At 34.2% G+C, this 16,562-nt stretch overlaps 1 protein-coding gene across 1 annotated transcript in view; it reads right to left on the bottom strand.

Annotated features, from left to right (window-relative positions):
• The window catches only part of CCDC146 (coiled-coil domain containing 146), a 178,466-nt gene that overhangs the window by 89,370 nt on the left and 72,534 nt on the right, over positions 1–16,562 (bottom strand). The window contains exon 3 of the mRNA XM_051962015.1: positions 2,651–2,733. Within this exon, the coding sequence (XP_051817975.1) occupies positions 2,651–2,733 (83 nt within the window). The remainder of the gene's footprint in view (positions 1–2,650; positions 2,734–16,562) is intronic.

Below are 16,562 nucleotides of genomic sequence, written 5' to 3'. Positions count from 1 at the left end.
CCTTGATCCCACAACTAGTAAATCTTTGAATCCAGATTTGAAATCAGGTACAATTTAGTTCCTTTGCTCTTACTCATTTAGTATTTTTAATGGTGATGGAGAAAGTCATATTATATTTTTATCTGTACTGGCCCCTTAAGCCAATTATTACATTTCTTCAAGCAGATGTTCCAAACATCTCTTGTCTACTCAAGCTTCCCACTATACTCTCTCTCAACATAAACCTCAGGTCACACTTTATGAAAAAAAAAAAGAGGTCATTCACAGTTAACTTCCTCTTTTTCTCTTCTCTTGGATCTCAAACGCCTCTGGATCTGATTCCCCTTTCTTACCTCCTTTACTCTAGCCTTTGATAAAGAAATGGCTCTTTTCTTCAAGAAAGCCTCTCTTTTTACTTATATTTAGAGACCCCATCCCCTTCTAGCTCTTTTATTGTGTTGCCTCTAAAATCATCACCCCCTCTAAATTTTAATCTCTATTTTGCACCTACAACATGCTTGACCCATCTTTCTCTCCTATCAAAAACTCCTCTTCCCTTTTCTATGATCCTTCCCTTTCTATGATCCTTTTCTTATGCTATGATCCCCTTCTATTTTAACTCCACCTCCTACATCACTGAATTACCAGAGAAAAACAATACAAAACTGATTATTCCTCACCTCCACTTTTTCTTTACATTCACTTTAATTATGGGTATGTATTTACATGGCTTTGTTCTGAGTCCTTTCCTCTCTCTGCAAATTCTCTTAATGGCTTCAAATATTTTTAAACAATACCCAAATGACTTATACATCTAAATATCCAACCCTGGTTTTTCTTCTGTCCCCCATTCATGCTTCTTACTGGACATTTCCCAAGAGATGTCTCACAGCATCTGAACCTCAACTCATCTTTCCCTCAAAATTGACCACCTCTTCCTAACTTCCTTATTTTCATAAGGCTACCACCCTTTCAGTTCCTTAGGTTTTCAACCTCAGTCATCTTTAACTCTTTACTTTCTTCCACCACCACCCCACTTCCACCCCCTGTATCTAATCACGGCCAGGTATTGTTTCTACCTCCACAGTATGTTTTGTATCTGTTCTCTTTATATTCATACAGCTACAGTCCTATAATTGTCTATTTTTCAGCCTACTTGACTGTTCCATCTATCACTTTCTGCTTTTCCTCATGCCTAGAGTTCATTCCTTCTTTACCTCTCTCTTTTAACATCTCTATTTTTCTTTAGTTATTTTTCAGTCATGTCCAACTTTTTGTGACCCCATTGCAGTCTTCTGGGCAAGAGATACTGGGGTAGTTTGCCATTTTCTTCTCCAGTTGATCTAATGGATCCAATTTTTTTTAATGTAAGTCATATTATTATTTTTTTTGGAATGAGCTGAGGACATAATTTTTCAAGGGAAAAATACTTTTAAAAATCCGACATTTTGAACAACTTTATACATGTTTTACATTTTGCCTATCAAAAATGCTTTTTCTTTTGACGCAATGAGTGAGAAATTGAGCAGGAAAAATTTAGAGCAAACAATTATTATGTGCTTCACCTAATTTTTAGGATCTCTTCCCAAAAAATTATTTACAATAGAAACAGAAAAACAAGGGTTCTGGCAACTACTACTCTTCTGGCATTATGTCTGTTTGAAAGCTGTGACCATTTCCCAGATGGCTTCATTTTAGTGGATCCATTTTGTCAGGCAATCAGGGATTAAGTGACTTTGCCCAGGACTTCACAGCTAGGAGGTTGTATTTAAAAAATCCTGATGCCAAGTCTACTGCTCTTATTCACTGAGCCACCCATCTAAAATCCCTAGCTTCCTTCAAAGTCCAGCTCTAACTGTATTTTCTATAGGAAGGCTTTCCTGATCTACCCAGCTTCTTGTCTTTGCCTAATGCCCAAATTTCCTCATATTTTCTTTGTATGTATTTTAATTATATAAATATATATTATTTCCCTTGATAGAAGGTAAGCTCCTTGAAGTCAGGGAGTTCATAGTTAGCACGTAGTTGGTGCTTAATAAATGTTTATTTTGAATTGTATTCAATGCTTGAATCAGTTAACTAATTAATTGAATTCTTGTTCATAGAATGTGAACAACACAAATGAAAAACATTAATTTGCATATTTCCAACATTAGATTTTTTTTTTTTTTGCTTCTGGCAAGTTTTTGAAAAGGAAATATACAATATTTTCCTTTGATCAATAATTATTTGTTGAAATTCTAATATAAGATCAGTATTGTGCTAGAGTCTCTAGATCCTATATAAGAAATAGAGAACAAAGATTTTTGCTTTCAAGAATAACAGTCTATTTCCTCCCCTAGGATGTTTTTTTTTTTTTTTTAGTTTTTTTAGTCTTGTTTTTAAATACTAGGAAGTGTTCTAAAAGCTTGGCCAGAACACTTCAAGATGTGTGATTTTCTTTTCTTCCTTTGGACAAAGTATAAAGGATACTTAATGGTTTTAAAAAACTGCTCTATGTGTAGGTGTTGGTGCAGATGATTCTCTTGGCTGAAATTTTGAGTTAACTCTGACAACAGGGATCAATTTACCTGAATAGCTATCTATTTTTTTTAATGGTAATATAGCTCCTATAAATTGGGAAATTATGTAAATTTGGCAATATATTCCATCGAATTTGTAAACAATATACCTTATCAGAAGCTCATGCAGCAAAGTATACTTTGCTTTCAACTCAGCCACTCTGGTCCCAGGTATTTTTCCAGCAGCAAATAACTAATACAGGGAAAGAAATGTCATTTTAAAATCATGCTTTTTAAATAGAATGAATTCATTTTATTTTATTAAGTTTTTAATGGCTTCCAAGAGTTTGGGGAATGCAGAAATTACATAAACTATGATCCTATCTCATCTTCCTGATGATGAGAGGAATAAGATACAACATAATATACATCATTCCATGATTAGATGCATTAAATATTTGAGAAACAAAGTACTCAGTGTTAGCCATGCTCTATTACTCTAAAAGTGTTTCTTAATTTTATTTAATTTGAGTAAAAATCCCAGAATTACATGATTTATTCATTTCAAAAGTTTCTTCTATGTTTTACATCCCTATCATATTTCATGTATTCTTCCCCTTCCCCAAGAACCATGCTATATGATCAAACAGTGAGTTTTTTTGGGGGGGTGAAGTTTAGGGAGGGAAAAAAATCAATATTATTGTCACTATATTAAGAAAGTCCAAAAATTTGTGCAATGTGAAATGTACTATCAAGAGATAGATTCTTATTTATCTTCACTTGAATCCCACTTGATCTCTAAAATTTTGTTACATTTACTTTTGATTTTTTGGTGCTTCATTTTTTCCATTTAGTTTGTTATAGTCACTTTGTAGATCATTTTCTTAGTTTTTCTCACTTTACTCTGCATTCTATGCAGAGTTCATTCTATATTTCTCTGAAATCATCACATACATCATATATGTCATTTTTAGAGTGTTGTAGTAGTACATTACATTCAAGTACCACAATTTGTTTAGCCATTCCTTAATCGATGAGCACTTGCTATTTCAAGTTCTTATTATCACAAACAAGTAATGCTATAAATAAATATTTTGGAGTATATGGGACTTCAGAGGATATTTTTTGAAAATAAGGTTAATTATATATTTAAATTTTAATACTATTTAATTTTTTCAAATACTTGTAAAAATAGTTTTCAACATTCATTTATTTGTTTTTTTTTTGGTTGGTTTTGTTTTTGGTGAGGCAATGGGGGAAAAATAACTTGCCCAGGATCATACAGCTAGTAAGTATTAAATGTCTGAGGTCAAATTTGAAATCAGGTTCTCTTAACTTCAAGGCTGGGTTCTCTATTGACTACACCATCTAACTGTACCCTCAACATTCATTTTTGTATGACTGTGTTTCAAATTTTTCTCCCTCCCTCTCTTCCTCCCTTACTTCCTTCTCCCTATCTGATATAGGTTAAATATGTACAGTTCTTTTAAACATATTTCCATATTTGTCATGTTGTATAAGAAAAATCGAATCAAAAAGGGAAAATCCACAAGAAAAAAAATGGAGAAAATACTATGCTTAAATCCACATTCAGTCTCCACAGTTCTCTATTTGTGGAGGGCATTTTCTATCCCAAACTTCTAGAATTAGAACATATAGCATTCTTTAGAAGGCACTGGGAACATAGCTTTAGCTGGAATAGGGGTTGTGGGCTAGTAATTATAGTCATAATGATCATTAAAACACACTGTCCAAGTGACAATGGAGATAAATAGAATTTTGACCAATTGGTCTGCACTGTGCATCAATAGAGATTAAACAATTTGTTGGGTTGGAACTCAGGTTTTCCTGCCTCTCTATCCACTCCACCACCTAGTTGTTCTGGAAGACCTAAAGGTGCTCCCTGACTCCAGATAAATGTGTGTCCAGAGGTCCTTGAAGTATAAAACACAGAAGAGCCTAAAAAAGAAGACAATTTCAGGTTATTGTAAGTGCTGAGAGCTCTGCAGAGAACAACTCTGACCCTTGGCCAAATGAGGAGAGCAATTTTGAGACTGCTTCTGCCAATATGGAGATGCGTAGTATAAGCAGAAAGTGTCATGGATGACTATGTCCTATGTGGATATATAGGAGATGAATATAACTTTATTTTCTCATGGAGAGACACTATATCAGCAGAGGACAATTTAGTAAATTTCATGGATGTGACTCCTTACTTTGTAGCACACTCTGATGTGAAGATTCTCACAGGAAGAAATTCATGGGGAATATTCATGGTGATAAATTGAGAACCAGGATGTGTCGAAGGAGTTTTAATTTGCCTACTGCAGAATATATATTATTAAATTTTTCTTTTAATAAAAGGTTCTTTTGTTACATTATGGTCAGCATATTTGCACACAAGGCTGTGACATAACCTTACAAAGTAGCCAGGGCAACAATTTCAGGATTTTGAGTTGAGAAGTGACATCTGGGCCATTTATAACAATAATGATAATATTGACCCAGGTTTTTGTTGTTTTAACAATAGATGCATAAATCAGAACACTTTTCTAGTCACAGCATTTGGTCACAGGTTAGAGATGAAACATAGTGAATTAATATTGTAAAAAATATTTTGCTTCATACATGCCCTGCTTTTATGTATAAAAGTTTTTTAAAAAACTAATCTTCTTATATTAAAATCAGCCTTATTAGTGAAAAATGAATCTACTCAGTTTAGTTAATCAACACTGAGCAGCTTCCAACTCCATCTCACAATCAATTATCGCTAACAAACTACAAATGACAACTTCAGTTCTTGGTCTGTAAAATCAGGTAACTGGATGAGATGATTATAAGTCTCCTTCCAACTCAAAAGATCTTCTATTTTTAGGATTATCAGACATGTTTGCTGGGATGTGGCCAGAGAAGCAGTCTTTTTGTTGTTGTTGAGTTTAATTATGACAAAGTCTTCCACCTTCACTGGGGCTTTTCTTTCTTGTCTCAAACCTTTCATTTTCCTCCCACTATTCCCACACGCATAGGATTTCTTGCCAGAAAACACTTTTATTCTTCCTCTATTGAACCCAAGCTACATGAGTACAATTACATATTGCCTCTAACTGGACAAGAAGCGTATAAAAGCCAAGAAGCCAGGGCAGGAAATCATCTTATTCTTTTCTTTATAGTAGAGGAAGCTAGAGATGAGGTGTTTTAGTGCTTGCCTGGACAAAAAGACTCATTTTCCTAAATTCAAATCTGGCCTCAGACACTTACTAGTTCTGTGACTCTGGGCAAAGTTACTTAATTCTATTTGCCTTAGTTTCTTTATCTGTACAAGGAGCTGGAGAAGGAAATGGCAAACCACTCAGGGATCTCTGCCGAGAAAACTCCAAATGGAGTTATGGAGAATAGGACACAGCTGGACCACCACAACAAAATCCTAATCCCAGGCACTAGTTTGACCACTGACCACCTCCTAACTGACAACATCTGATATTCTTCTAAGTGATTCCATCTTTTTGAGTCTGTTTTTTTCTACCAACCAGTGAAATCATTTCTTCCTTTCTTCTGGTTAGCAAAAAAATCAATCACAGCACAACTTTAAGTCTTCAGATCTCAGTTTTTCTTTTTTCTCCACTACAAATGCTTTGGAGACCATTTTATTTACTATGACTAAGGCAACTGAGGAAAGCTATATATTTGAGCACTAGATAAATGATAATATCCTATTACCGTGGCTTATAATTACCTGGAATAACTAGATTCGCACTTCTTTATACTACTTTCATATTTCATATGTAGATAAATAGACTTTTTAGCTTTAGACATACAAATTGTCTAAAAAGTAGTCCTAAATTAGAAAGAAATGTAGTGGTTTGCCAGTTCCTTATATAGCTCTTTTTATAGCTAAGTGTCTAAAGCCATATTTGAAATCAGGTCTTCCAGACTCCACCCATTGAGCCACCTACCTAACTGCCCCAGGTTATGTCTAGATAACTATTGAAGATCTACATAGAGGGAAGGGATGTATGGGGCTTTCAGGAAGAACTAGCATCTCTGGTGTGAGAGCTTGCTGAGCCCCTCTCACCTTTGGTGTGCACCTGTCATCCACCTCTCACCTGTGATTCCCCAGTGACCTGTCCCAAGCAGACAGGCTTCACCAAGCTGAAGGTAACTTATAGGCCTCAAACCATCCAGTGAATTAGGAGACTGTCTACCTTAAACATGTGAAGACTTTCCCCAGCAGATTGGGGGGATGGGAACAGTCTGTTCCAGCAGCCATCAAGGCAGCTGACACCATGGATCAATTAGAGCTTGGTCAGTTGCCATAGATGCCAAGGCCATCCACTGCATTGCAGGCCACAGCCCGCACTGACTCTTGTCCCACCACTGAACTTTTATCAGCATAGCAAATTATTTCTTCATGCTCTTGAAGAGGCAGATTATACAACAGGTAAAAAGAGAAATTGGGTATTTCTTGGAGTAGCCTCACTGACCCTCTTACAAAGTTCATGTTGATAAAGTGTTTACTGAACAACTACTTCCCTTGGAATGTCCTAAAATTTGAATCTCTGGAAATTTTTCCATCTCCCTTCATGGCAACTATGAAATCATGAACTTATTGCTTTTAACATTAAATTTTCTTCATGTCAAAATTAACAAATCAGCTTACACACACACACACACACACACACGAGATATATGTATATATATGTACGTATGTATATATGTATTAACAACAAAATGATTTTCCTAGCACAGAGTCTATGATCCTATAACTTTGTGAAATGTTACCATGCAGCCACCCCAAATTTACTCATCTCAGGCAGGGTACATGTGGATTGTGTGCTGATTGTAGATATAGGGATAATTTGGTTTTTTTTCTTTCTTTTTTCCCCCCCAAAGCAACAACTGATATATCACCTCACCCCTTCCCTGGATGCTACTTACCTACTCCAGTGACCTAGTTTCCTAGCCAATTCAAAGTTTTCCCAATTATGGAATTTGGAATAATTTCTCTAATCTGTCATTCTCTCATTACCATTCTGATTTTGTTTTCTACTCAAAATGTACCTTTCTTTATAGGAAATCAAGAGGTAAGTGCAGGTAGAAGACCTAAGTGCCATATTTTTCTTGGAGAGATTTCTGCATTGGCCATTTCTTAAAGAGACAATTTATGAATCAGTCCTAAGCCCTTTCCTTTCTGTAGTGGCAGTGGCAGGTTGGTTCTCAGTCATTTCCCTACTTCTTACTCTTTTGGTACTACTTGATAGCACTCTATATAAATTACAATGGAAGGTGAGCCAAAGGTGACATGCTGTCTATTTCTTATGCCAATAGAATTGTTTGTTCTTCCTTTCCATTCCTGCAGGTCCATCAAAATATTGATTCACACATATTGACAGAACATCATACTTTACATTTAATTATTATTGCTACATGGACCTGAAACAAGTAGGTCAGAAGCATATGCAAAATAGTTTTAGCTCCATTTTGGAAGTCTGTTAAAATGATCTGATTAATTTTGTAAAACCATCTTGCACACATAGACTATAAAGACATAAAAAGAAACTTCTGTAAAATTGGAGGTCTTCTTAGACAGCTCTGACTGGCTTAGAAAACTGATGTTAGTTTTATAGAGGAAAATAATTCTGTCATAATAAATTAAGAGCAACATGGAAAAAATGGTACATAACAAGCAGATTCAGAACCAAGTTTATCATGCCTTAAAAATGTATGATGTATGAGATATAACATAAAACTTAATATGAAATGGTCAAAGAGCATACACAACTGAAGTTAAATAGAATGTCAGTAAGTCAAAAATATGAGATCATAATTGATGCTTGTGTTCCTAAGCTGACTTGTTAATTTTGACTTGAAGAAAATTTAATGTTAAAAGTTTAGTAAGTCATAGCAATAAGCTCATGATTTCATAGTTGCCATGAAGGGAGATGGAAAAATTTCCAGAGATTCAAATTTTAGGACATTCCAAAGAAAGTAGTTGTTCAGTAAACACTTTATCAACATGAACTTTGTAAGAGGGTCAGTGTGAGACTACTCTGAGGAATACCCAATTCTTTCTCTTTTTGCCTGTTGTATAACCTTTGCCTCTTCAAGAGCGAGCATAAATTCAACTTATCCCACCCTTTAAATTGCCTACTGATTTGACATCTCCCTAAAAATTAGTTGATGAGGTCACAATTAGAAGAAAATGTTTTTAGTACCAAATCCTTATAATAAAACTAGCCTTGTGGATGAAAATGAATTTGTTCATTGTTCACTGTAATACATACTTGGCTTCCATCTTTATTTCATGCATTTAAGACAAAGAGTTTGCCTTTCATTTATTTATTTTATTATTTATTATTATTATTATAGCTTTTTATTTACAAAACATATGCATGGGTAATTTTTCAATATTGACCCTTGCAAAACTTTCTGTTCCAAATTTTCCTCTCCTTCCTCCCATCCCTTCCCCTAGCTGGCAGGTAGTCCAATACATGTTAAATATATTAAAGTATATGTCAAATACAATATATACATACATATGTATACAGTTTCTTGCTATACAAGAAAAATCAGATCTAGAAAGAAAAAAAACCTGAGAAAGAAAACAAAAATACAAGCAAACCATAACAAAGAGTGAAAATGCTCTGTTGTGTTCCACACTCTGTTCCCATGGATCTCTCTCTCTGGGTGTAGATGGCTCTCTTCATCGCTGAGCAAGTGGAACTGGTTTGAATCCTCTCATTGTTGAGGAGAGTCACGTCCATCAGAATTGATCACCGTATAGTCTTGTTGCCATGTATCATGATCTCCTGGTTCTGCTCAATTCATTTAGCATCAATTCATGTAAGTTTCTCCAGGCTTCTCTATATTCATCCTGCTGGTTATTTCTTACTGAACAATAATATTCCATATCATTCATATATCACAATTTATTCAGCCATTCTCCAATTGATGGGTATCTATTCAATTTCCAATTTCTGGCCACTACAAACAAGGCTGCTACATTTTTGCAGATGTGGGTCCCTTTCCCTCCTTTAATATCTCTTTGGGGTATAAGCCCAGTAGAAACACTGCTGGGTCAAAGGGTATGCACAGTTTGATAACTTTTTGAGCATAGTTCCAAACTGCTCTCCAGAATAGCTGGATGTGTTCACAATTCCACCAACAATGTATCAATGTCCCAGTTTTCCCACATCCCCTCCAACATTTGTCATTATCTTTTCTTGTCATCTTAGCCAATCTGACAAGTATGTAGTGGTATCTTAGAGTTGTCTTTTTTAATATATTTTTTACATTTCTCTGATCAATAGTGATTTAGAGAATGTTTTCATATGACTAGAAATAGTTTCAATTCTTCATCTGAAAATTGTCTGTTCATATCCTTTGATCATTTATTAATTTGGAGAAGGGCTTGATTTCTTACAAATTTGAGTCAATTCTCTATATATTTTGGAAATGAGGCCTTTATCATCAGAACCTTTGAATATAAAAATGTTTTTAAGGATTTAAACTTTAAAAGTTATCAAAAATTAATGTAAAGATGAGATATAGTTGGTGGAGTTTAGGGAAAGTAACTAATTAGCAGTATGAAAATGTGGTACAATTCTATAAGAATAAAGTCAAAAGAGATAAATCTCAGAATGAGCCACGGATGATGATGAATATGAGTAACATCAAAAAGGTTTGTTGGGTTTTTTGGCTTTTTTTTAAAAGGTATGCTGGGGCAAGAGCAGTATTAGGCACCATTGCTCACAATAGATGGTATTTTTTTAAATTGACACTAGATGGTAATAAGAAAGTTTCTTAGCAGAGGTCAACTCCCCTAACAAATAGCACAGCAAAGATTGAGAGTGCCCCACCTTTAAGCACTAGTTAACAAAAACCAAAAGGAAGTTGCTCCATCCAACCCAGGACTTCACAAGATTACTGCTAGAAGCCTACTGGTACTCTCGAAGGGGAATTCCAAAGGAGAGTAAAATCAGCTGGAGATCTGGAAAATGCTACCTGAAGTTAGCAGCCTCTTGGCCGTGGCTTGTTGTCACAGCTAAAAACAAAGCTGACTTCTAGTATGGAACTGACCAAAGACTTGTGAAGATCTTTCCATAAAACTTCTGATCTCCTGAGAATGGATGGAAGAACTGAAGCAAGAGACAAAAATGAATTCAGAATTCTGGTGAGGGGAAAACATTGATAAGAAAATAAATATCTTAGAACAAAAAGTGGACAATCTTGTCAATTTGTGGACTCCTTGGAAAATAAAATGGAGCAAACAGAACTCAGTGATTCTACAAGATGAAGACATTTTTTTGTTGTTACTCTTTCAATCTCTTATTTAATATTTTGCCCCAAGTTACAATTTTTACAAAAGTTACAAAACAATTTTTTTACATTTTTTTTAAGATTTTTGAGTTCTAAGTTCTCTTCCTAATCCTCACCCACAATTAAGAAACCACATATGAAGTTATGCAAAACATTTCCATAAAAGTCACGTTGTGAAAGAAAAACATAGATCTCCCAATCTAAATGAAAATAAAAACCCTCCAGAAAAATTAAGTTAAAAATAAAGAGAAAAATAGAGAAATAGAGAATGCTTCAATCTGTATTCAGACATAATCAGTTCCTTCTCTGGATATGGATAGGATTTTTCATCATAAGTCCTTCAGAGTAGTTGTGAATAATTATACTACTGAGAATAACAGTTATTTACAACTAGTCATCCCAGAAAATTGGTATTTCTTTGTATGCAGGATATTTCACTTTGTTCATGGAGGACCTGCCAGGTTTGATTTTTTTTTTTCCTGAGAGCATCCTGCTTATCATTTCTTGAAGAACAATAATATTCCATCAGAGAAACTTATTTCAAATTTTTTTTACAATTACTATTGCTAATTGTATTTCCTCCATTTATTCTTTCTCTCCTTTTACCCTATCACTCCTCAAAAGTGTTTTTTTTTTTGCTACTGACCACTTCCTCAATATGCCCTCTTTTTAAATCACTCTCTCCTCCTCTTCCCATATTCCGTTCTCTTTCCATTTTCCTTCAGGGTAAGATAGATTTTAATACCCCTATTGAGTATGTATGTTATTTCCTATTTGAGACAATTATAATGAGAGTAAAATTTAGTGGTCCCAGACAACTGAAAAAAAAAAACAGGGGTAGTAATCATGATCTCAAACAAGGAAATTGTAAATTTAGGCATGGTTAAAAGCAATGCTTAGGGAAACCACATTATGCTTAAAGGCATCATCAATAATGAAATTTTACAAATACATAATACATATGCACCTAGTGGCAAAGCATGCATTAAAAGAGAAGGCTAAATGAATTGTGGGGAGAAGTAGACAGTAAAAGTTTAATAGATGAGGATCCATATGTGCTCCTTTCAGATCAAAGAAAAATTTGACAAAAAGATAAAGAGGATTAAGAACCTGAAGGGAATATTAGAAAAGTTAAGTTACTTAATGAAAATCAAAAGCAGTGTATATGTATATAGAAATACATATAAGCGTGTAAATATAAATATATATGCTTTGTATGGTTTATTTAAAAAAAACTGATGTATGCTAAGACATAAAAACTTATATACAAATACAGAAATCCAAAATTATTAAATAATTCTTTCTTGATCAAAATACAATGAAGATTACAAATAGCATTTAAAAGAAAGAATTAAATCTTAAATCAAGATAAGATAATACAGTTAGCGAACTACTGGGCTTATACCCCAAAGAAATACTAAAGAAGGGAAAGAGATCTGTATGTGCCAAAATGTTTGTGGCAGCCCTCTTTGTAGTAGCTAGAAACTGGAAATTGAATGGATGCCCATCAATTGGAGAATGGTTGGGTAAATTGTGGTATATGAATGTTATGGAATATTATTGTTCTGTAAGAAATGACCAGCAGGATGAATACAGAGAGGCTTGGAGAGACTTACATGAACTGATGCTATCATTTATAGTAGAACCAGGAGATCATTATATACCTCAACAACAATACTGTATGAGGATGTATTCTGATGAAAGTGAATTTCTTCAACAAAGAGATCTAACTCAGTTTCAATTGATCAAGGATGGACAGAAGCAGCTACACCCAAAGAAAGAACACTGAGAAATGAATGTAAACTATTTGCATTTTTGCTTTTCTTCCCGGGTTATTTTTACCTTCTGAATCCAATTCTCCCTGTGCAACAAGAGAACTGTTTGGTTCTGCACACACACATTGTATCCAGCATATACTGCAACATATTTAACATATATAGGACTGCTTGCCATCTAGGGGAGGGGGTGGAAGGAGGGAGGGGAAAAAAATTGAAACAGAAGTGAGTGCAAGGGATAATGTTGTAAAAAATTACCCTGGCATGGGTTCTGTCAATAAAAAGTTATTATAAAAAAAGTCAGCGAATAGGCATTTATTATGTGCCAAACGTGTTCTAAAGAAGATACTATTCAAAGAACAAATCAAGAAAATAATAGATAATCCCATCAAAGCATGACAATGATTAGAAATATCCTAAAACTTATGGAATGCATTCAAATAAGTCCTTTGGAGAAAGTTTTTATTGTATACATTTTTCATTAGCAATAAGAAATTTTAAAAATCAGTGAATTGGATGTCCAAATGTAAAAAACTTGCCAAGAAATAAATTTAAAAAGCTAAAGTAACACAAAATTCTGAAACTTAAAAAAGAGAGAAAACTGAAAACAAAGATAATCCCAATCCACTGAACAAAGCAAAAAGCTCTTTAAATAAACTGCTTGCTTGACTTTTAAAAATAGAGAAAATACAAGTTACAAAATTTAAAAATGCAAAAGGATAATTCACAACAGAACAGGAATAAAGGAAATCATTAGAAACTCAGTCCTAATAAATTGATAAATATTTACATAAATATTAAATGCTCAAATCAACAGAACAAGAAATAGAACATTTAACTAACCAAGATTCAGAAAAAAAGAAACTGAATAAACCCTAAGTGAACTCTCAAAGAAAAGAATTCTATTGTACCCTGTTCAGATTACATCTGGAGAATTGATTAGTAAGGACATCACATATTGGGAAGCACACTGACAAGCTGTAATAATCCATAGGGTAACCAGTATGGCATCCTATCATGTAAAAATTAGTTAAAAAGAGAAATTTTATATTCAAGAGAATAGGGATGCTTACCCCAAAGAAGAAAAAATTTTAGGGAGTACATGATTTATGTCTACAAGTATTTGAAGGGATGTCATATGGAAGAAACATTAAGATTTGCTTTCCTTAGAAGCACAATAGAAGCTGAATAGTAGATTTCTAAATGATATAAAGAAAAACTCCCTTATAGTTGGAGCTCTTCAGAAGCAAAATAGCCTGTTTTGTTTGGTAGTAGGGTCTCCTTCATTGAGAATATTTTCCTCTCTATGGAATTTTAATATTACTTTATTTTCATAAACTTATCAAGAATTTTTTTTAGAAAGCAGATATTTTCAACATAAAGGCACCATAATTGAACATATCAGCAAAGTATTACAAAATATATAGTTCCTCTCAAATGTGGAAAAAAGGTAGTGAAACAAACAGCGTGATGGATTTCTTAGCAATGTGAAGTTTACTCATTTATTCTCGAGTAACTTTTTGTATAAGATGCAAACCACAGCTAGAATTCTAGGGAAAAAGAGGTTCTTCAAAAAGATAGGTTGCAAAAAAATAAAAAAGTAAAAACAAAACAAAACAAAAACATTGCATGAATTAACTTTTCTTGATTTTCAGTCATTTCAGCTGTGTCCAACTCTTCGTGACCCCATTTGGTTTTCTTGGCAAAGATACTGGAGTGACTTGCCCAGTGTCACACAGCTAGTATCTGAGGCCAGAACTGAACTTGGAAGGTGAATCTTCCTGGTTCCAGATTCAGTGCTCTATCCACTGCTGTTTGCATGAACTAATGGCATTGGCCAAAAATAGTAACCTAATTTATACTTTCTGTAAGGAAACATAAGATCATGAGAAATTTTGAGTAAAAAACTTTTGAGAATTTCTTTGTCAGCAAGGATAGCTTATAACAGGATGGACAGATGGTGACTTGGAGTCCCCCTTAGCAGCAATATTTCTTTTAAAGATGAATGATAGACAAGAACCTAATTTGGACAGTGATGCCCAGGTATTTTTAGGTATAAATATACTGATAATACTACATGAAAATCTTGTTTTTTTATTTTGTTAGAGGGAACATTAACAGATATACTAAGTAAGACACAATTGAAACTACTGAACAACAAAAATTGGGCTAAGCACAGGGGGATATTAAAAAAAAGGCAACAACAGTTTCTGTCCTCAAAATACTTCCATCCTAAAGGGGGTGGGGAAATCATATGTATGTGGATGTCAAGGCAGATACATGTAAAGGCATCCTATTAAAAAGTGGGATTCGAGCTGAGTCAGGGAAGATATGAAGATATGGGATAAGGAGGAAGCCCTTTTAGACTTGTGGATGAAATACAATTATATTAAACTATGTGATCATCTTGCATGAGTGGTTGAAAGTGCCTTGAACAAAATCATTCTTAGGCTTTTAACAATACCCTTGGGTCTTTGAGGAGCCACCATATTTAATTCATATTTACCAAATTATCATTTTAAGTGGTTAAAAAGCTTCCTAAAACAAGTTATAAAGGTTAAAGGGAATGATAGTCACATAAAAACACATTAAGGAATATTTATGTCTAATTATTAATGTTTTCCTAAGAAATATGACTATTTTTGCTTTAAATTGAAAGTGAAATGTCCCCACTAATGCAATTCAGCAATGTTAAATACAGTGTTATAACTTTATTCTGTTGTTAAGATAATCTCAAACTCTTCAGTATTTTATCCATTATATTTATATATTTTATATATCATGCTTATATCACATAATGTCTTTTATCTATAATATTTATATATATATTAATATTACTATAATATACATATAATATACACATAAATATATAGTATAATATGTATGTGTATATTTATATCATAATATCGGATGTACATGAATGTACTTTTTTATAACTTTGCCCATTAATGCTCCAGAAAATCATTGCAGTCCTATCCTTGTGTCTCAAAGGTGACTTAAGTAACTGAGGGTAAGGTCGGTAGAAGACATGCTTTGGAAGCTTCTGCCGTGCCAGCAAAGTAGTCACCAAGGAAGTTAGGTACAAAGAGGCTCATCAATCCTAAATTGGACATTTGGTGAGGAATTATTTGTCAGCTTATGAAACAAAAAATGAAAATGGTCCTCATTCCTGTCTGGTTTCCCTTACACATTTACAGTGACTTGGCAGAGTGATAGAAAAGGAGGCTATGGGTATTAGCAATTATATAATTTACAATTCAACTAAGCATTAACTTAGTTACATTACTCAAAACATGGGAACTTTTTCCACTGACTAATGAGGGGACATAGTTCTAGAGGAAATAAATCACGTCAATCTTTATATTCTTGCTACAAACAGAACTAGAACATAAAAAGGAAGTAGTTGCTGGATGGAAAAATGGCTCAGCTAAAGAGATGAGAGAGATGGCTAATGTGGTTTTTATCTTTGTATCAAAAAGAAGAAACAGTCAGGCCACAAGCTCTATATTAAGGACTTACTACAGGCAGACACTCTGCAAAGAAGCAGGCATAGAATGGAAGAAAGTTTCTGTCCTCAAGGAGCTTACATTCTAATGGGGGAAGACAACTCATAAAAGGGAAATGAAAACCAGGATGTGAGGAAGAGAAGAAATACACGTGGGGAAAAGTGGAGAAATCAAGAGGCAGGAGTGGAGTCAAGGAATGAGCCAGGCTGGCCTCAAACTGGAGACTGCAGGAGATTGAGCACAGGGACAGCATCTCAGGAGACAGCTTTCCTTCGGCTCTGAGGATATTGCAGCATGTCTTCACTTCCTGCATCTGTTAGATAGAAGGCTGCTTCATTGTGAGAACCACAATAACTGCTCACCACAGAAAGCATTTGAATATATATATTATACATATTTCTATATATATACATACACACAAACAGAAGGAAGAAGGGAAGTAAGTGGAGGGGGGGAGAGGAAAGCAAGAATTCTTCACTATTTGA

This window comes from Antechinus flavipes, chromosome 5 (assembly GCF_016432865.1).
Source record: "Antechinus flavipes isolate AdamAnt ecotype Samford, QLD, Australia chromosome 5, AdamAnt_v2, whole genome shotgun sequence".
NCBI classification, from domain to species: Eukaryota; Metazoa; Chordata; class Mammalia; order Dasyuromorphia; family Dasyuridae; genus Antechinus; species Antechinus flavipes.
This window is presented reverse-complemented; position numbering and strand designations above follow the sequence as displayed.